This window comes from Beta vulgaris, chromosome 8, assembly GCF_026745355.1.
Source record: "Beta vulgaris subsp. vulgaris cultivar EL10 chromosome 8, EL10.2, whole genome shotgun sequence".
Lineage (NCBI taxonomy): Eukaryota > Viridiplantae > Streptophyta > Magnoliopsida > Caryophyllales > Amaranthaceae > Beta > Beta vulgaris.
Genome location: NC_079209.1, coordinates 54,757,803 through 54,780,198, shown reverse-complemented (window position 1 = coordinate 54,780,198; position 22,396 = coordinate 54,757,803). Strand labels below are relative to the sequence as shown.

Sequence of the window (22,396 nt, the reverse complement as noted above, 5' to 3'; positions counted from 1 at the left end):
CAGAGGTCGAGCAATTTGTCAAAAAAATCAATCTTACACATTTACTTTCACAATTTGTCTACTAGTCCACAAAAAAAATATAAAACCCAAAGTTTAGAACTCATTGATCATATTCACAAATCTTTAAATTCCCACTTATAAGTTTGTTAAAGAAAACAATAAAATGAATCCAGGAGAAGAAGATGAAGATTTTATTTACTTTGGAGAATTAAGAAAACAACAAAATTTATTTTTCCTTTCTCTTTTCGTTCTCTATTTTTAAAGAAAGCTCAATTTTTTTAAAATAAAATAACAGGGATAGCATCAGCTACTACTTGTGACTTAGTGGCTCCGCCACTGATTGAGAGACAATCTTCTAGTCCTCGAAGCAATGCAAAGACTCTAGAAAGTCCCATGGAAAATTGCATACATCATATAAGACATAGAAACACTCTTCAAATTTGTTAGCAGCTAGAAAATCAAGCATATCATTAGAGAAGCAGACAAAGCAACTAATTTTCGATGTTTGTCATTTAGTACCATCTCATTTTTACATTGAACCCTGTAATAATTCTAATTTATGCTTTATCCTTGTAAATGGTACATTAACTTTACCTCTCGTACGAACAATCTCCTAATACTCTTTTTCTCTTACCTTATTAAAAAAATGTTTACCTAATCTGAGAAATACAATAAGAAATATAAATTTTATACCAAAATCTAATATAGGGCAGCCGGAGAAGTCCTTGAACCAAAATATTCTGAGTCAAAACAATTAGTTCAACGAAACTCAAGATTGTTCCCTCAAGCCTCACCTCAATTACCTTTCAACACAAAATAAAATTAAAAAAGAGGTAAAAAATTCTCCCCTAACACAGAAATCACAAGGCAAAACATTCAGCAAAAAATGAAAATTCAACAATAGACGCTCATAAAGCTAAGTCATTAGTCATTACTACAATCTAACAGCATGTAGTGGTCTCTTCCCCAGTTGGTAGTTCTCAAAGAATATGTTCTCATAATGGTTCACTCTCTTATACATCTGAGGCCTATCGTCCGTGATGAGCTCAGATATTGGTCCAACCTCCCTGTCAGGATCCGAGTAACAAAACACTGCCACCGAGATTCTATCTCTTTCCGAGTTCGTGACCACCCTATGCACAGGACTTTTCAGTATGCCATTACTCATTATCTGTACCAAAAACATACACACGTAAGAAGTTTATCAAGCCTCTTCTTCTGGTGTGAAATTCAACATAAAAACACACTTGGTTTCATATTTCAGATGATGAGGCTTGCACCCAATATGCTTAAAACTGAGATCACGGGTTACGTTGAATATCTTGATTCTTGGGAACATATATGGGGTAGTTAGGGGATCTTGAGATAATTTGAGGTTGTGTACACAAAGTTGTAAACTTATAGCTTGTTTGCTTGACATGAATAAGTTAAGTAAAAGATTGTGGAGTGGTTTGGTTGAAAAAAACATATAATAAGGAACCGAAGTTGCTAACCTAGTCTCTCTAAAGTGAGTAAATCATCCTGAAAATTCCCTGATCAACCAAATGTGAAAAACAATTTCCTCAAATTAAATGAGTTTTTTTTGTAGTTTTTGTAGTTTTTGCCCACAAGTATTGACACCATCTCTTTAGAAAAATATCACATTAAGGCTCCGTTTGGTATGGTGCGTAAAACATTTTCAGTGTAAAATGATTTTCATGGAAAATAATTTACAATGTAAAACACAATTTCAAAGTTAGTTTGCCGTTGTTTGGTTCCATGAAAGAAAAATGATGAAATGAAAGGAAAAGTAAGAAGGTAGTGAGAGGAATGTACAACAGAAATAAGGAATAGTTTTCCCTTCATTCGAAGGGAAAATGGTTTTCCATCATTGTGAGAGTAATTTTACCCCAAGGAAAAATGGTTTTACACTCTTTTGCCAACCAAGCAATGTAAAACTGAAAATAGAGGAAAATCGTTTTCCAGGAAAACGTTTTACGCCCTACCAAACGGAGCCTAACTTAAAAAGTGAATGATCGCCATCAGATTTCAAGTATAAGGTTCAAATACTATTCCCTCTCTAAAAAAATGCTTATCATGTACACTACAATAAACAATCTTGGCTTAATAACAAGATTTATCTTGAGACAGTTCCAAATTCAATAAAGAACTTATTACCTCTAATAAATCACCAACATTGATAAATAAAGCATCAGGAACAATGGGAACTCTGAACCACTGATCATCCTTCAGCACTTGAAGGCCTTCCACTTCCTTGTCTTGTAGAAGCATTGTAACTGTTGTTCCATCCGCATGTGGTTTGACACCAAGAACGCTTTCAGGTTCCGGACATGGTGGATAAAAGTTGAACCTCCCGGCCATTATCACTAGATCTCCATTCTCTTTGAGAAAGCAGTTTTCCTCCAACTTCAAGGAACGAGCCATGGCTTTCAGAAGAAATTCAAACATTTCCCTAAGCTTTAATGTATATTCATGTATAACCTCCCTGCCAAAGTTTGACATACATGAAAACTCACAGAATATAGGAGTAATGGAGTACCAAAAGAGAGAAGGCTATTCAGAGATATGAGCTCAACAGAACAAAGACAGCGGCAATTTTGTAATTACTGCTTGGAAATGGTCCTTATGACACTTCTGTCTCTTGTTCTATAGAGATCATGTTCTCTATATAACCTCTTTTCATACCAAAACATTTCCGTGTCAAGTAGAGATGTACCTAAATACGAGTGGCTTCTCGGGCCAATACTTCAGCTTACGTTGATCTTCAGGTTGAAGTGTAAGATAAAGTCTATCAGTCCAATCAAGAGTTTGCTGCTCTGAAACAACTGTGTCATTCCCATATCCATCCCAGTCATTGACCTCTCTCGAGTACCTTTGTTTCTCTTCAGAAGGAAGTGCGAAGAACTGCTTGCTAATTTCACGTACTTTGTCGAGGAATGCACTCGTCATGCCATGATTTATGGCCTGAGACAACAAAAGGTAATTATAAACATAGCATATTTTAAACAGCAAACCATTTACAATTGAGCTTCTCTTGTGATAGGAGGTCTTTTTTCGGCCAGACTGTTGAGCTTTTTACTTCTCCTCAACTCTTGAGTAACTTCTTTTAGTAAGCAAAAAGAATTTTTTTAGCTATTTACTTTAATTAGTCTTTTAACTTCTATTGCTTTTTGTTTAACTAATTGATAATTTGACCATCACATCGTCTTTCCCACCGATTCGCCTTTACAAATTACCCTATTGTCTTCTAAATTTGTAGTGACCTCAGAATCAACAAAATAAACAGACAAACAACCTTGAGAGTTAATAAATGAATGTACTTCCCTACAAACTAAGATACAACATACCTAAGATGCCCAACTCCCTTTCCATGGTCAGGCAGCAACTGCTCATTGCTCAATCTCGAGAGTCGAGGGAAAAAGTCACATTACACTTTGATTAGTTTCATTTGACACACCTGGAACTTCAAGCCCTAATAAACCCATGGTAAAAGCTAAAATTGCGAAAGAAAGGAGGAATCTACCCACACCAAATAGATTTACCAAATTACCCGATTTATTCCAACCGTCTCAATTTACATCCTACACATTCCTTTTTGGACGTCCCAGATTATTTGTTACATTCCTCTTTGGCCAACATTTTCTCTCTACTTGTTTTCTAAAAAATTGGGCCACACACGATACACCCACATTTATACTCTATAATTTTTTACTAGGTAAATTGGGACGGATAGAGTATTAATCTATCAACTTTCCAACTTCTCACAGGATCAATCAACATAACTTGCCAAAGACCCACATATACTAGTTACTACCATAACAATGTACTCTTATTGTTACTTGAAACAACCAAACTATAACCCCCTTGCTGAGTTTGAATCCACTAAACAACTTCCCCCCTCCCAAAAAGGTGGTTTTTTTTTTCTCCCTTTTCCTATCAAACTAAAATAGCATTAGCATGGAAGTAATCTCCAAACTGATCTAAGTTTTTCATTTTGAAATCTCAACTAGTACATAACATAATATAAGACATTTGTTCATTCTTGAACAGTATGAATTAAGTGAAACTAACCATCAGTACCCCAACTTATTTTTCAATCTCCAAATCGATTAAACCAATTTAATTAGTGAATATGATTTAAAATAGTCATTTCCTAACCGATTATGTCATAATAACTGCACCAAATAACATAATATAAGACATTTGTTCATTCTTGAACAGTATGATTTAAAATAGTCATTTCCTAACCGATTTAAAATAGTCTCTAACACTTCCTCGGCAACATAATAACTGCACCAAATAAATATTTGAGTTTTTTGCGAGGATACATAAGGGTAATAGTGCATTTTATGGGGATATACTTCACTAAAAAAAATTAGTGGGATATATCAATCTAAATTTAAATTTTGTTTGAAGTTACCAAAAATACTATTTTTGGCAAAAAAAAGTCAAATTTTTGGCCTTTGACTTGCTTAATTACTCTTTGTAGTGTCACTTTGTGGCTCACTCACGAGTACCTACCAAATCAAACATCGAAAATTTGACTTTCTCGCTGGAAATAATGTATTTGGTAGCTTTTAACTAACAAGTTGGTATATCCCCACCAAAAAAATTTAATAAGGTGTATTCCCACAAAATGCACTACTACCATGGTATATCCCCGTAAAGATATTTTATACATCATAAATAATATCATTTATTGCTGTTATTATGTTACGGATGAAGTAATAATCAGAATCACCACCCAATATCAATAAGATTACAATCAAGTAACAAAATTAACCAGCATGTTAAAAAAAAATTAGACAACTTTCCTTAATTGATCTTTCATTCCCATATAAAAATTGAGAAATAATTCAAACCTGAAAGCAACCCCATTGATTGAGAGCTAAATGAAGCTTTCCCAGTTCATGATCAGCTTCAGCAGATGAAGAAGATGAGAGGAGAGAGAAATCTATGACAAAATCATCCATATATGGAACAGAGTCAACTTTAGATTGGGAATATCCATTTTTGTGAATGAAGTTGTCTGGGATCTTATTATCTTTACAGCAGCTTTTAGCTATTTCTTGTACTGATTTTGCTTGTAACCTTTCTTCCGCCATTAATTTTCTTGATGTTTTGATATGCAAATTTTGTGCTTGACTTTAGTTTCTTTGAAGCTTTTAGATGAAGAAGATAATTCCATCTTTGTTTCTTCCAAGACTAACATTAAGGAGTAGCCTAGTCGACTAGAAGTGGAATATTTTATTGCATTTGTGGAGGATGGGGGTGGGGGTAGCGCTCTGAAAAACTTACACAATTCGTTTACCGAATCCGATTTCAAATAAATGAATCTGGGTTGAGATTTTTGACCTATTTAAGTAAATGGATGGATACGATTTACCTATTTAATTAAATAGGTTGGGTTAACATTGACATTTTCAACCCGAAATTAACCTGTTTAACTCATCAAAATACAAATTTCCTAAAAAGTTGTGTTAAAGTCAGTGAAAACTTTAAAAATACTAATTGTAGAACACAATTGAAAAGAAAATTTTATCATGCATACTTTTAAGTGATATTATTGTTGAAAATTAATAAATTTAAATAAAAGTTTAATAGTAATAAATATTTAAATAGGTTAAACGAGTTATATGGGTAACTCATTTAATAAATAAGTTGGTTCAAGGTTGAGTTTTGCAACCCGTTCAATGAACGGGTTAGGTTTGGGTTGTGACATGTTCAACCCGTTTATTATTAACCCAAACACGACCCGACATGATCTGTTAATCAGCCTTATGGGATGGTGGTGGTTTAAGTTCGATTTTCTATTATATTTAACTCTATTTTTTAGAAATTTGAGATAAAATTAGGTGTCTAGATTTTGAATCTAATTTCATCAGAAATGTTTATAATATTTGTAAAACAATTCATATGAATCTGGTGCACACTAATTAAGTGTGCACCCAATAGATGTTATATAAGTTGTGATGTTTAGAACTTCTACTATTTTGTCTTTCTCTCTCCTCATATTTCCTTGCCTTTTCAATTTCTCTCTCATAATTGCTTCATTTTCTCCCTCTTTAAGTTACTCTATTTTTCAGTTTTTGCGATATAATTTATTGTACAATTGAACCCGTTATAGAAGGTTAGGATTATATTGTCGGTTTCGCTATAGTGTTTTTGTGTGTGGTATAGTGTATTTCTCTATGCTATAGTGTGTTCATTTGTGATAGTGTTTCTTTGTGCTATAGTATGTTTGTGGTATAGTGTATTTCTTCTTATATAGTGTATCTCTTTGTGATATAATGTGTTTATATGTATTATAGTTGATTGTACAATTGAACCTGTTATAGAAGATTAGGATAATATTGTCATTTTGATATAGTGTGTTTCTTTGTGCTATAGTGTGTTTCTTTGTGCTATAGTGTTTTTTATGCAAGAGATATAATGCTTCTTTGTGTTATAGTGTATTTGTTTGTGATATAGTGTATTTGTTTGTGATATAGTGTATTTCTATCTTATATAGTGTATCTGTTTGTGATATAGTGGGTTTTTGTGTATTGTAGTAGTGTGTGTCCCGATTCACTTGCATGAGCTTGGCGCAATCTAATTTTACTGTGAACCAGGTCCACACAAGTCGGATTGTAATATTTGATCCAAATTACTGAAATGCTCTTTTAATAATAATGTAAAAACTACCATTTTAATCTCCATATTCGTGACTACTTCGTATACGTGAGATCTAGAAATCAAATCTTATATGAGACTTGTTTCAGCACTTCTCCTTATTTCTCTTAAGTAAGCCATCTTCATCTTATCTTAAGAAGAATTCTGACAATAAGCCTTTTTTTTCCAATAATTTGACTACAAAATAACATAAAGATGCAATGTATTTGTTTGGTGTGAAATCAAAAGTTACATCGAAGTATATCTTTCTTTTACTTTATCACTCACAAAAGCAATCTAAATAATAAATTATCCAACTCGACTTTTATAGGAGTAACACTTAGAGGTGGGTATTGGTCGGGTCAGCACGAGCCCTCTTGAGGCTCGGCCCGACCTGTAGTCTGTTACGTGGGCTGTCGACCTGTCACGGTCAAGAAATTTTATTTGAGGCCCGCACCGGTACGAGCCCGCCTAGATGGCTCAAGGGCCAGCCAGCGGGTCGAAGGCCCCTTTCATTTGTTTTTTAGCCTAAAATTGTCAAAATTTCAAAAAAATAACATAAAACATGGGCTAGGCCCGCGGGCGGTGGACAAAATCTGGAAAATTCAAGCCCGACCCGTCATTTTCCCAATCCTGCAGGTCGAGCCCGTGAACAGGCCCGACCCATGCGCAACTCTAGTTTTATAATAAATGCAATAATTTTAGGGGTATTTTCTCTCTCCGGAATGGCAGTATATTTTCACTAACATCAATTTTTTTCTCTCTCTCTGAGCATGCTTAACAATGGCTGAGAATAAATATTGTGATGTCCATTTTAAATTTTTTTGGCCCCTTGACAATGACTGAGAAATAAGATGATGCTTCTATTTCTTGAAATGGTTTCGGCTTGGGACGATTAGAAACATGGCTTATTGTCAGGTTGGCCCCACAAAACAGAATAAAATTTCTCGTTTGCTAAACGCCGCCCTGAAATATCCTACTAATGCCCTGTATAAATACATATATATATATATATATATATATCTCTATTACATAAGGGAAGGGGGGGCATATGGTGTCCTCTTTTGAACAGACTATTTTGCCCCCATTCCCTTACTAAATTACAAAAACAATATCAATACCAAAATGGGGTTCGAACAAAGCCACCGGAAATTAAATTTCAACATCACTCACAAATCACTTATATCATGAAACTTTACATATCACTCAAAGAATTGAGAAAATCAAGTTGAAGAAATCACGCAAATCACTCACTGATCAGAAACTTTACAAAAAACTTAAAATTAACTTACAAACTAAAACTAATATAGTAGAACGTCTATACATACAAAACATTTAATTTGATAATAATAATCTCTATTAAAACTAATATTGTTATGTAGTTGAAAAAATGGATAATAACAATTAGTTGAGAAGGGCTTTTATATAATTTGATTCAGTTTCATATAAAATCAGAAAAGATAAATATGAAATTTGATTCATTTTCATATAAAGTTACAATTTCAGCTCTTTTTTTATTAAAATTCCAATATAAAATTTTTGCCCAAAAGTTTTGCAAAATATCCATGTTCAGTTAAAAGGGGTATGTACTTTTCGGACCGTAAATATTATTCTCAATTAAGAGAGGTTAATAATAACTTGGCTCTAAAAATTGCTTCCTCTCAAAAACGAGGATTAAGAATATTTTTGCAATAAGTATAAAGTATGAATAAAAGGAAATGAAAGAAAAAGGAAAAATTACAAATAAAAGAAGTAAAAAGTGGGAGAAAATACAAAGGAAAAATAAAACAAAAAAAAGAGAAAATCGAAGAGTACAACAAAAGCCAAAAGGAGTGAAAAAAAAAGGAAAAATAAAATAGAAATAGAGAAAGGAAATCAGAAATTGAAGCATCATACCTCCATTTTGCGAACAACTTTTCCAAAAATCCATTTTCAGAAAAACAAAATTGCATTAATTTGCGAAATCAGATTGTGTATATGAAAATTTTAAAATTTCATTTCAAATATAATTGAAACTCAAAGTGTTAAAATTTTAAAAAGGAGAAAAATTAAAAATTACCATTTCATGTGAAAGTAGATTGTATATGAAAAACTTAAAATTTCATTTCAAATATAATTCAAACTCAAAGTGTTAAAATTTTAAAAAGGAGAAAAATTAAAATGACCATCTCATGCAAAATCAGATTGTGTATGAAAAATTTAAAATTTCATTTCAAATATAATTGAAACTCAAAGTGTTAACATTCAGAAAAGGAGAAAAATATAATTGAAACTCAAAGTATCATCGCACGGATCGCGTGCATAAAAAGCTAGTATATATATATAGAGAGAGCCGTCTTGGATTTTTATGGGGCCCTGTTTTATATTGAAAATTGGGCCCTTTTTTCCCCTTAATGAGATAAAAGGACCATAATTTTTCATAAAGAGTACTAGAGAGAATCAATAATAATTGATCGATTGATTTATCATTGATAACTGTAATAAAAAAGTATTGATAACCATACGAAAGTTAAAGATATGAAAGGTTGAATTTTTGGTGAAAGAGAATGAGGAAGATGATAGGGATAACATGAATTATGGAGTCTGGAGATGAAGATGTGGAGTGTTTGTTATTTATATAAAGCATGATATTTTCAAATTAGATCCTTTCAAATAAAACTAAAAATTTTTGGACTGGGCCCTGTGCGGAGGGGCTCTTTGCACACCTGCAACTACGGCCCTGTATATATATATATATATTTGTGTATTATAATACTTTTCACTCTCCTTCACTCTCATCACCACTCTCCCATCTCTTTCTTCACCCTCCCTTAAGGATTTTTAATCACGATCTCCGGCGACGAGAATTCTGGCGACCAGAACTCCAGCTTTGCGGCGACAGTGACTTAGGCGGCACACCACCACCCCCTTCTCTCCCGTTTTTTCTTCACTTTTTTTGATATTTTTTTTTTAAAAGGGAGGCATCCACCATGGACGCCCCACCAGCGGTGGAGGCGCCCATGGCAGGCGCTCCACATGGAGCGCCTGCCATGGGCGCCTCCACCACATGGTGAGGCGCCTGCCATGGGCGCCTCCACCAGTGGTTGGGCGTCCATGGTGAACGCCTCCTTGTTTTTGAATTTTTTAAAAAAATAATTAAGGGAGGCGTCCACCATGGACGCCCCACCACCTGCCAAGGGCGCCTCCACGGTGGTGGGGCGTCCATGGTAAACGCCTCCCTTAATTTTTTTTTGAAAAAAATTCACTGTAAATGGGGAAAAAAACAGAGAGAGAGGGTGATGGTGGGGGTACCCGGTGGTGGTGTGTCGGAGGTAGCAGTGCGGCGGTGGTGGTGCAGTGGTGGTGCGGTGGTGGTTGTGCGACAGCACCGGTGTCTAGTGGTGAGTGGAAGAAGATGGGAGGGAAAGTGAATTAAAAAGGGAGAAAATTTGAAAATATTAGGGAGTGAGTCAAGGGGAGGAGAGAGAAAGAAATACAAGTATGTAAATACGGTATAAAAATACCATATTTAGGGCGTTACTAGGAAATTTTAGGACATTATTTAGCAAAACCCTAAAATTTTGGCTTTCCCTCAATGAAATTTTGGTGTACAAATGCTAATTTGCTGACTTCTTGACAAGCCCAATGAATTCTTGCCACCTGGCAGATTCTGGTAGGGGAGAAAATAATATTTTGAAAAATATTAAAAATGCGATATTTTAGGAAATACAAAATAAAAAAAAATCAATGACTCTATTTTTCCGAGCTCTATAAATAGAGACCCATTTTGCAATATTTTAGACACATTTTTTTCCTACTAATTTACTCTACTTTTGCTTATTTTATTTGAAATATTTTCGTTTTTGAATTTTAAAAAAATCATTATAAAAATAAAAAAAATTATCAACTTGAATTGAAATTAATTAATTATTTTATCAAAAATTTATTTAATTATTAATAAAAATTTTATGAAGAAATTAATAATAAATACTTTCTCTTTTTCTTTTTAAGTGCAACACTTTGACTTCTGCACTATTCATACACCTCATTTTAACCGTATTTTTTTTTACTAATATATAAAAACAAAAATGATCATATAAGATGTTAGATCTGTTTCAATAAATATTTTTATAATATCAACTTTTTATAACTATTACAAGTACATAATTAGAGATATTAATGGTCAAAATTGTGCGTTGACAAGCGTAAAAATCAAACTGTTGCACTTATTAGAAATGGAGGTTAATATATTATATATGGTGATCTGGTGATGAAAGAGAAAAACTAGTAGGATAGGATATAAAAAAAGTAAGAGAGAAAGAAAATTAGTTGGGATGTATTTTTTTTTTCATGATTATGCATAATGGGTAAGAAAATATTATAGGAACGACATTTTATAGAAAAAGAAAGTTAGAGAAGGAATGAGATGATTTTTTATTTCAATCATGAATAATAATGTTCTCATCAGAATTACTCAACTCATAAAATTACCCAGATATTGATCATTACAAATGGTATTAAAGTAAATCATGTTGAATGGAGTCTACTTGACTGATCTATGGTATTAATAGGCTTTGGAAAAAATAGTAACAAAGTTTTGCAGAAGACCCAACTATCATATGCTGTAAATGGCTAAAAAGAGGTGTTTAGTGGTTGGATGATTAAAAAAGAGTAAAGACCCATGTTTGTGTTGTTTTGGGTTATTGTCTTTTTGACTTGGACTCTTTGTTTACTTGCTATGACTTGGACTCTTATAAAAATCCTTTGTTTCTCAGATGTAATATTTTTTATTTACCATTCATTAAAAAAAAATATTGTATTTAAGAAAAAACAGTAAAAGTATATCATATTATAGAGATTATTTTGCATAATTTTTCCCGGCTGCAATATGGCATCAATGATCAGCATCATGTCATAGTATTCACCTCCCATTTTATTTGATATTTTATTAATATTCATTGGATGAAGTTTTAGATTATATTGATGATGATAATAATAATAATCAAGAAAAAGATGACAGCCGATCATGATTATCTAAAAGGTAACACCATATAATAATATAACGTTGTGGACTTATTGTAACGCAAAAAAGTTTCTTATATCTTTTCGGCAAATGGTTAAAGAGGGGAGAAAATGATAAAGAAGAAATGAATAATAGAGATAAAAATTATTTGTATAACATGTCGACAATGAATATTAGGAACTAAAATAATTTGGTATATAGATATACTTGGGCAAGTATAAATAAACCATTGATCATGTAGAAACAATGTTACTATACAATGTTAAATTTTCGATTCAATATACCTATATCTATTGTAGGTGGTCTGGTTAGCATCAACAAACTCATGATTTCGTATCTTCTTGTTTATCAATTATCAAGATTGAAAACAAAATTTACACCCTTACACGAAAGTAAGGAATATAATTAGGAACATGTTTGGTTGGTTTTGCTATAAATTTTCATAGAAAAGGTACATGTTTAGGTTCCAAGGAGGCACATTTCTTGCATTGTAACATATAATGTGAGGGGTGATACGAAGATTCAAGAAAACAAGAGTTGTAGCATAATCCATAGAAATATAAGACAATACACATGAGTCAATAGTAAGAAATAATCTTAGGAAATTCACTAAAATTATCTAGAAAAGAAGCTAAGAAGAAATTAGATAGAACAATTTTGTCATATCAAATAACAAAGTTCACTAATATTTCGTATTAAGCCCAACTAGGCAACTACATTATATATTTATAACTTTCAAGCCTGACTACATAGAGTTGAATACTTCTACTATGAATAACTACTACATCATTCATACATAATATTATTTCATGTAAATTTAGTACTAGTACTAAAAATTCATTTATAGCTAGCTAGACAATATCTCGCTTGCTTGCTATGAGTTAAGCCAAGGGCGAACGTCTTGGATTACTCTTGCGGCGGCGACTCGTAGTGGTGGCTTTAAGGACATGATTAGTCGTCCTAGCCTTGCTAGTAACCTCTCCGGCAGCAACCGCCTCTCGGCCGCCGCCTCGAGAAGTGGATTCTTCAGCTTGAGCACCGGAGAATGTACCATCTTCAATATCATCTAAAGCCCTAGTCTTCTTATCTTCATCAAAATTAACACCATTAATAATAATGTTATTATGATCACTTAACATGTCTTTGTTCTTGCTCATAATGTTGAATTTTTTTGGTCGACCTCTCCTCCTTTGCAACTCACTACTAATTTTTTCTTGATCACTTTGCTCCTCCATAATTGTAAGAAAGAGAGTGGTATGTGAGTTCTCATTATATAATGGAGGGTACTTAATATTTTTCTGTTTATGGTATTAGGGCCTTGGAAAGAAAACAAAAAAGGATTAGCAACAAAGTTCTTACATAACACCAATGTAACATGCAGATGTGTAAATAGTTTAAAAAAAATAGGTTTAAGTGGTTGGATGATTGAGACCCATGTTTATGTCATTTTGGGTTATTGCCCTTTTTCTTTTTACTTAGACTATGGTTTTTTTTGGTTTTAGATAGAATGTTGAATCAAATAGAAGTAGAATTTTGAATATTATCATAGGGATACATTAATATGCTTTATCAGGTAAAACTCATCAACTCTAATATTAATATTGTCTTCCAATAATATTTGACAAAATATCACCTATAGTATACATTGCAATGCCTATTGCCTATTTGAATTATATTTTTAAGAGATACTCCCTGTGTATTCTTTTATCTTTCCTATTTTAAATTTACACGTTTGCCAATGCACTCCTTCTATATTAAATATCTTTTATTAAAAATTATAATAATTGAATAATAATAAAGTACACATTGAGACGAATTAAACAAGACTCCACATGACTATAATTTTTCTTATATATTGAGAAAAATCTAAAAAATTATCTCTAATTGTAAGTAGTGTCAAGATTCTCAGTGAAAAAGATAAAAAAAACACAAAAGGAGTAAGACCATAGAAAACAAATTGTAATATAGTTAAAGTGAAAGTATTGGGTCAGACCGTCTGACCCAATACTTTTCGTCGGACGACATTACAAACCTCTTAAATTTAGCAGCTCCGATCAAATGCCGTCGTTTTGGAGACGCTTCTGCACCATCATAACCACTGTCATCATCATCATCACCACCATGATTCTAATGGGAACCCATCAATTTGTTTATCTTCAGTTTCCTGAGCTTTGGCAACGCTCGTGGCTTTGTTGTTCTCTCAAATCCAATACTCGCTGGCGCCTTTTTATCTGCTTCTCTTTCACCTCCAATGCTTCGAAACGATCAATGATTTCTTTCTTCTTTAGTTCCATCTCTCTGTAATTCTCATCTATTTGCCTCTCTTTCAATTTATTAAAAGCAAGAAAAGAAACAAGAAAGAAGCAAGAGATGGGGTGTGGAAGGTAGCGTGAAGAAAAGCATAGAGACAACTCATTCTCAATACCCACACGAGATTCAGGTGGTGTTTTTTTTTTCATTTGGTCTTCTGTTGACTTTCAGTTGGTGTGTTAAATCCTTCAGCTTGTGTTGTTTTTCTTTCATTTGGTCTTCTGTTGACTTTCAGTTGGTGTGTTAAATCTTTCATCTTGTGTTGTTTTTCTTTCATTTGGTCTTCTGTTGACTTTCAGTTGGTGTATTAAATCTTTCAGCTTGTGTTGTTTTTCTTTCAGTTGGTGTGTGAATTCTTTCAGCTTGTGTTGTTATTCTTTCATTTGGTCTTCTGAACAAAAATTAAAACCAACTGATTTTTTTTTGAAACCAACTGAAAAAAATGAAGACTAACTGAAAGAAAAATTAAGACTAACTGAAAAAAATTAAGACTAACTGAAAAAAATTAAGACTAACTGAAAAAAAATTAAGACTAACTGAAAAAAAATTAAGACTAACTGATGTGGTCCGACGAGTTGTATTGTGTCAGGCGAGTCTAACATAATACCTTCTCATAGTTAAATTAATATTCTACCTATATTTAATTAATATTTGCACTTGGGCTCCGTTTGGTAGGGCGTAAAATATTTTCAGTGTAAAATGATTTTCATGGAAAACAATTTACAATGGAAAACACAATTCCAAAATTAGTTTTCCGTTGTTTGGTTCGATGTAAAAAAAATGATGAAATGAAAGGAAAATGAAAGGGAAAGTAAGGAGGTAATGAGAGGAATGTACAAGAGAGAGAAGGAAAATAGTTTTCCCTTCATTTTGAAAGGAAAATGGTTTTCCATCCTTGGGAGAGTAATTTTACTCCAAGGGAAAATGGTTTTACGCTCTTTTGCCAACCAAACAATGTAAAACTGAAAATAGAGGAAAACAGTTTTCCGAGAAAACGTTTTACGCCCTACCAAACGGAGCCTTGATGTTGAATTTCATTGACCAGCCTCTACTTTTAATCGAATTAGTCTCTAAAATGTACTACTGTAACTTTTTTTCCCCATAATTTCTCCAATAAGGCCAGATTTCCTTTTCTTTAGTTGTATGGTTTTCATGTGCTGATAAATATTAGGAAATAAAAGACAAATATTTAAATAGTAATCAAGCTTTTGTAGAAGAACCAATTACCATCTGCTATGAGCGGGTAAAAAATGTTTTTGTAGTAAAATGCTGAGAATATAATCAACCTCTATGTACATGAACAATTTTTCTAATATAGCCATTAAAATTAAAGTAGTATTAGTAGTGGGTTAAGGGGTGTAGGATTTAAGGTTATAAGGTGGTAAGGTTTGGCTGTATGTTTAGGGTTATAGGATCTTTAGGATTATGATTATGGTTATGGCTTTACATTTAGGCCTTAGGATTATAGGGTTTTAAGGGGTTTAGGGTTTTTCAAGGTAATAGAATATAGGTTTATGAAATTACAAAAATACTCTTATTTAAAATATAAGTACCCCTATCTAAAATTACGAAAATATCCCTATGTGAAATTACAAAAATACCCCTATGTTGAATTACGAAAATACTCCTATATGAAATTACAAAAATACCCTTCTAAAATTACAAAAATACCCTTATGTGAAATTACGAAAATTTCCTTATGAGAACTTTCGAAAATACCCTTATGTGCAATTACGAAAATACATCTATGTTGAATTACGAAAATAACCCTATATGAAATAACGAAAATAACCCTATATGAAATAACGAAAATACATCTATGTTGAATTACGAAAATACACCTATGTTGATAGTACGAAAATACCCCCTATTTTGAATTAAGAAAATACTCCTATGTTGAATTACAAAAATACCTCTATGTTGCATTACGAAAAAACCCTACTCTACGAAAATACCCTTACATGAAATTACGAAACTACCCTTATTTGAAATTACGAAAATATCCTTATGTGCAATTACTAAAATACCCTTATGTGACAGTACGAAAATACCCCTATGTTGAATTACAAAAATACTCCTATGTTGAATTACGAAAATACCCCTATGTTAAATTACGAAAATACCCCTATGTTAAATTACGAAAATACCCCTATGTGAAATTACAAAAATACCCCTATGTTGAAGTACAAAAATACCACTATGTTAATTACAAAAATACCCATATGTTGAATTACGAAAATACCCCTATGTTAAATTAAGATAATAACCCTATGTGAAATTATAAAAATACCCCTATGTTGAATTACGAAAATTACCCCTGTGTTAAATTACGAAAATACCCTTATGTGAAATTAAGAAAATAACCCTATGTGAAATTACAAAAATACCCCTATGTTGAATTACGAAAATACCCCTATGTGAAATTACGAAAATACCCCTATGTTACATTATAAAAATACTCTCATGTGAAATTACGAAAATACCCCTATGTTGAATTACGAAAATACCCCTATGTGAAATTACGAAAATACCCCTATGTGAAATTACGAAAATACCCCTATGTGAAATTACGAAAATATCCCTATAGTTAATTTCGAAATACCCCTATGTTGAATTACAAAAATACCCCTATGTTCAATTACAAAAATAATCCTATGTGAAACTACGAAAATACCCCTATGTGAAATTACAAAAATACCCTATGTGAAATTACAAAAATATCCCTATGTTGAATTACGAAAATACCCCTATGTGAAATTACGAAAATACCCTTAAGTTGAATTACAAAAATACCCCTATGTTGAATTACGAAAATACCCCTATGTGAAATTACAAGAATACCCTTATGTTGAATTATGAAAATACCCTCATTTGAAATTACGAAAATACCCTTATGTGAAATTACGAAAATATCCCTATGGTAAATTTCGAAATACCCCTATGTTGAATTACGAAAATACCCCTATGTTGAATTACGAAAATACCCCTATGTAAAATTACGAAAATACCCCTATGTGAAATTACGAAAATACCCCTATGTTGAAGTACGAAAATACCCCTATGTGAAATTACGAAAATACCCTTATGTGAAATTACAAAAATACCCCTATGTTGAATTACGAAAATACCCCTATGTGAAATTACGAAAATACCCCTATGTTACATTATAAAAATACTCTCATGTGAAATTACGAAAATACCCCTATGTTGAATTACGAAAATACCCCTATGTGAAATTACGAAAATACCCCTATGTGAAATTACGAAAATACCCCTATGTGAAATTACGAAAATATCCCTATGGTAAATTTCGAAATACCCCTATGTTGAATTACAAAAATACCCCTATGTTCAATTACAAAAATAATCCTATGTGAAACTACGAAAATACCCCTATGTGAAATTACAAAAATACCCCTATGTTGAATTACGAAAATACCCCTATGTGAAATTACGAAAATACCCTTAAGTTGAATTACAAAAATACTCCTATGTTGAATTACGAAAATACCCCTATGTGAAATTACAAGAATACCCTTATGTTGAATTACGAAAATACCCTCATGTGAAATTACGAAAATACCCTTATGTGAAATTACGAAAATATCCCTATGGTAAATTTCGAAATACCCCTATGTTGAATTACGAAAATACCCCTATGTTGAATTACGAAAATACCCCTATGTAAAATTACGAAAATACCCCTATGTGAAATTACGAAAATACCCCTATGTTGAATTACGAAAATACCCCTATGTGAAATTACGAAAATACCCTTATGTTGAATTACAAAACTACCCTTATGTTGAATTACAAAAATACCCCTATGTTGAATTACGAAAATACCCCTATAATTACGAAATGTGAAATTACGAAAATATCCCTAAGGTAAATTTCGAAATACCCCTATGTAAAATTACGAAAATACCCCTATGTTAAATTACGAAAATACCCCTATGTCAAATTACAAAAATACCCAATTACGAAAATACCATTGTGTGAAATTACAAATATACCCCATATGTAACTAGCAACACCTCATTATACATGAATTTACTAAGATACCCCTTCATGATAATACGTGAATATCTTACCGATTTGTGCAAAGTGATGGAAAACCTTGTATCAAATTCCAGGTAAGAATGGGCGGCGAAATGAATTAACGGAAAAAGGGTCTAAAATTAAACGACACAGATTGAAACAGAGAAAAAAGGGAGAATCGGGAGATTACGGAAGAATTTAATTGGAACTCTATTCTTAAATGGTATTTAGTTTTAAAATGAGTGGGTTGGATAATTGGAGTGTTTTAAGGGGATTTAAAAGTTGATGGGAGAGAAGTAAAAAAAGTATAGTTTTGTTATGAGTGTCTGAAAAGAAGAGATTAATGGAGCCTTGTATCTTGTGCGCCACGCTATAGACTGGTCGACGGAGGAAGAAGATAGAGAAGGATCCATGAAACCAACGAGTACGACATTTGTGTTTAAGCCTTTACCCATTTACTCATGTGGTGATACCAAGCTTTACATCAACTTGGAAAAATTGGGCCCTAATTAAAGTTCTAATTTTATGCACATAATTTTTGAATTTAAAAAATGTGTTTTATAAAATATTCATATAAATATTAATTTTGTAGCATAAACAGTATTTAAAGTAATTGAATAAGGACCCCTCAAAAAAAAAAAAAAAAGTAATTGAATAAGGACGGTGAGTAAGGAAAAAAAATCCGACTTTATTTTATCTTGTCCTTCAAGACAAGGATATAACATAACGTATTTTGTACAATTGTACACACTCTTAAGCTTCTGCTCAATTTGGAGCTTTGTTTGGCATCTTATTGTTGGAGTTCAAACTGAAAATTTTGATATCAACTCGACTATAATTTATTACTAGCCTACCTTTAATTTGATACTTTAAGTCTATAAAATTACTAAAATGCTCAAGGTGAAGTCTTTTGTCTTTTAAAAGACTCCACAAATACTCCAACAACGAGTTACCAAAATTTTCTCCTCAATCTGCAGTCTGCTCTGTCTCCCCTCCTAAAGTCCTAATAATACTCATAGAGTCATAGACTATTTCTTTTTCAAGAGGTTGTCATCCACTCATTTGTGCTGGTAAACTCAAATTTTCTGTTTATTTTTCGGTATCTAATAATAAAGTCATGTTTATCTCTACTTATGTGAATCTTTTGTCTCACCTATTGCTGGGTTTCTCTCATTTTGTAAGAGTTTCAAGATGTCTCATTTTTCTTAGTATGAATCTTAATAGTTTGCAATGATTTATTATAATTCTGTAGTGGTTATAAATCATTTGTCTGTTGTCTGCTTAGTCTGCACAAGAATTGTTGCTTTCTCAACTTTATGGAATGACCAATTCACTTATAAACAGTTATTTAGAGATAACGAATCGAGAATATATAAAATTGTCAAATTCATATTATTCGATTGTTTCTTTTGTTTGTTTTTGTGGTGTAACTTTCTCCTATTACAAGACAAAGTGCCCCACTAAATAATTGCATCACGAATTCACGACTAGGAAGTGGAAGAGTGACCCAATAGCAGTGGCGGATCCAGGAATTGAGCCACGTGGGTTCGGAGTAAACATATATTTCAAATTATATTTTACTATCCACAGTTGCATTTTTTAATAAAAAGGAAAACTTTCAACAACTGTATCCAAAGCTTTCATTCTTGGGTACATTATAACAAAAATTAAAAATATTGTACTAACAAAATATTATAAATATCTTGTACAACAAATACAGAGTTATAAAACGAACAACCGCTTGAGTATCAATTATTAAGACAGTTTTCATTAAATCAAACTATCAATTAAGTGTTGAAAGTAATTATTAGATACCAAAGATATGAAACAATGGAAAAAAAATATTAGCAACTAGCACACTTTTCATTACATAACATATAAATATATGAGCAGTGAATCAAATAATTAACATAGTATTTCACTTAGTGAATGATTGATTGGAGACGAAGAAGAAGGAACACAATCGCTAGATTCATTACCTTTTGATGTATTAATATCTGGTGGGAGGGTGAGATTTATAAATATAAAGGAGACTTAATTAATAACGGGTGAATTAAAAAATGGAAATAGAAGATCAAATAATGAAATTTAAGCTCTAGACTTTTAGTAACCAAAGATAAGAAAAAAGAAAAAAGAAAAAAGAAAAAAGAAACCAAAAAAAACAAGGAAAACAAAAAAAAAAAACAAGGAAAACAAAAAAAACCAACTGCTCTAAGGATTAGAACCCGCGACCTTGTAGAGATTCTAGCACGCACTTCTAGCACGCTCACTTTACCACTGAGGCAAATCATTCTCAAGTAAAATAACACGCGTATTTATTATATATCCGTTCCTTATTTCCTATAGTTTTCAGTTTTTCCTACGGATCCGCGTGGGTTCAGTTGAACCCACTGAACCCACGCTGGATCCGCCCCTGCCCAATAGGCATTAGATTAGTTAACACAAGAATCACGTGTTTATGCCAACCAATGATTAATCTTGAAGTGATAATTTCAAAATTGCTCCTTTACTTCAAAGTAAAAAAACTAATATGAACCCGGTGCACACTAATTAGTGTGCACCCGATCCATGTCACGTGAGTTTATGATAGTGTATGTTAAAATGATATAGTGTATGTTAAAATGATATAGTGTATGTTACAGTGATATAGTGTATGTTACAGTGATATAGTGTATATTAAAATGATATAGTGTATGTTACAGTGATATAGTGTATGTTAAAGTGATATAGTGTATGTTATAATGATATAGTGTATGTTAAAGTGATATAGTGTATGTTAAAAGTGATATAGTGTGTGTTAAAATGATATAGTGTATGTTACAATGATATAGTGTATGTTACAATGTTATAGTGTATGTTACAATGTTATAGTGTGTGTTAAAGTGATATAGGGTGTGTTAAAGTGATATAGTGTGTGTTAAAGTGATATAGTGTGTGTTAAAATGATATAGTGTATGTTAAAGTAATATAGTGTATGTTAAAAGTGATATAGTGTATGTTAATGTGATATAGGGTGTGTTAAAGTGATATAGTGTATGTTATAATGATATAGTGTATGTTAAAATGATATAGTGTATGTTGAAGTGATATAACGGGTCACGTGCTTGGACCTGGTCCACACTATTTTTAGTGTGAACCGGGTCCACGCAAGTTGGATTGACTTCAAAGTTGCAAGAAAATTAGATGGAAAGATGTTGAAGTAAAGTTGACGAATGTCACACGGGGATTTTCATTCGTTATAAGTTTATAACTAATAAGGCTCTGTTTGGGGAAGCATTTCAGGTGACTTAAATGATTAGGTGCTACAATTTTAAGTCACCTTATATGATTAGTGATGTTTGGTGGAGGAACTTAAATAAAATTTAAGTCCAAAATTTGACTGAAATTGAGTTGGAGTAAAATATAGCTTCTGAGATAAGGTGCTGAAATTTTATTATTATTATTATTTTCTTTTTATCTTTTTAAGCCTAAAAATATTTTCTTTTTATGTTTTTCAATTTAAAAAGATATTTCAGCTACAGTCATAAATAATATTACCAAACAGGTTATGTAATCAGCTAGCTTAACAGTTTCAGCACCTTAACAGTTTCAGCTGCTACCTAATCAGTTTCAGCCACCTTATCAGTTTCAGCTCCATTTCAGTCAGTTTTGCCAAACATAGCCTAAAAAATTAAAAATTAAGGAAACATAAAACAAATGAATATAAATGGACTCATCAAATATGGTTATTTAGTTTTGAACCCTTTTTATGCTCTTTCAGTGAGTATTTGGATTGGAATTTTTTTCTTCATGGACCTGAAATGTAGAGGTGATCATGGGCCGGGCCGCGGCCAAAAAAATTTGCCCATTAGCCGGGCCGGGCCTAAATTCGAGCCAAATTTTTGTGTCCAAAGCCTGCTAATTTGGGCCTAAATTAGCGGGCTTTTGCGGGCCAAAACGGGCCGGGCCAAAAAATAGACTAAAAAGTTGTTTTTGGCTTGTCCAAAGCCCGCCCAAAGCAAAAAAAAAAAATGACCGGGCCGAAAAATTCTGCCCAAAACCCGCCCAAAAAGCGGGCCGGGCTCGCAGGCAGGGCCAAAATGATCACCTCTACTGAAATGTTGAGTGGGGTAATTAATCAATTTTGATAGAAAATTTAAAACAATATTCATCTAGTTTGACTTTAGTTTAGAATGAGAGACTATAAAAAAGTCGAAAAAATATAGATTAAAGTATGTTAAAATATTTACCTAGTTCAATCTTTATTGGCGTTCCTCATACTGACCTTTTTTTTTTGAAATTAAAATTAATTCATTGATTCAAAGTCATACGACATCTACAATAGAAGTAGAAACTAAACAAATACATATCAAAATGAAATAAATACAATTCTAATATGACAAAACCACGATC

General features: G+C 32.4%; 1 protein-coding gene across 1 annotated transcript; it reads right to left on the bottom strand.

The window, feature by feature from the left end:
* Positions 1–667: 667 nt before the first annotated feature.
* Positions 668–5,307, bottom strand: LOC104901934 (codeine O-demethylase). Its single transcript, XM_010689561.4, has 4 exons — positions 4,863–5,307; positions 2,717–2,964; positions 2,158–2,485; positions 668–1,171 (listed from the first exon to the last, which is right to left on the bottom strand). Exons 1-4 carry the CDS (start codon positions 5,103–5,105, stop codon positions 935–937), a joined length of 1,056 nt encoding a protein of 351 aa, XP_010687863.1. The 5' UTR covers positions 5,106–5,307; the 3' UTR covers positions 668–934.
* Positions 5,308–22,396: the final 17,089 nt, after the last annotated feature.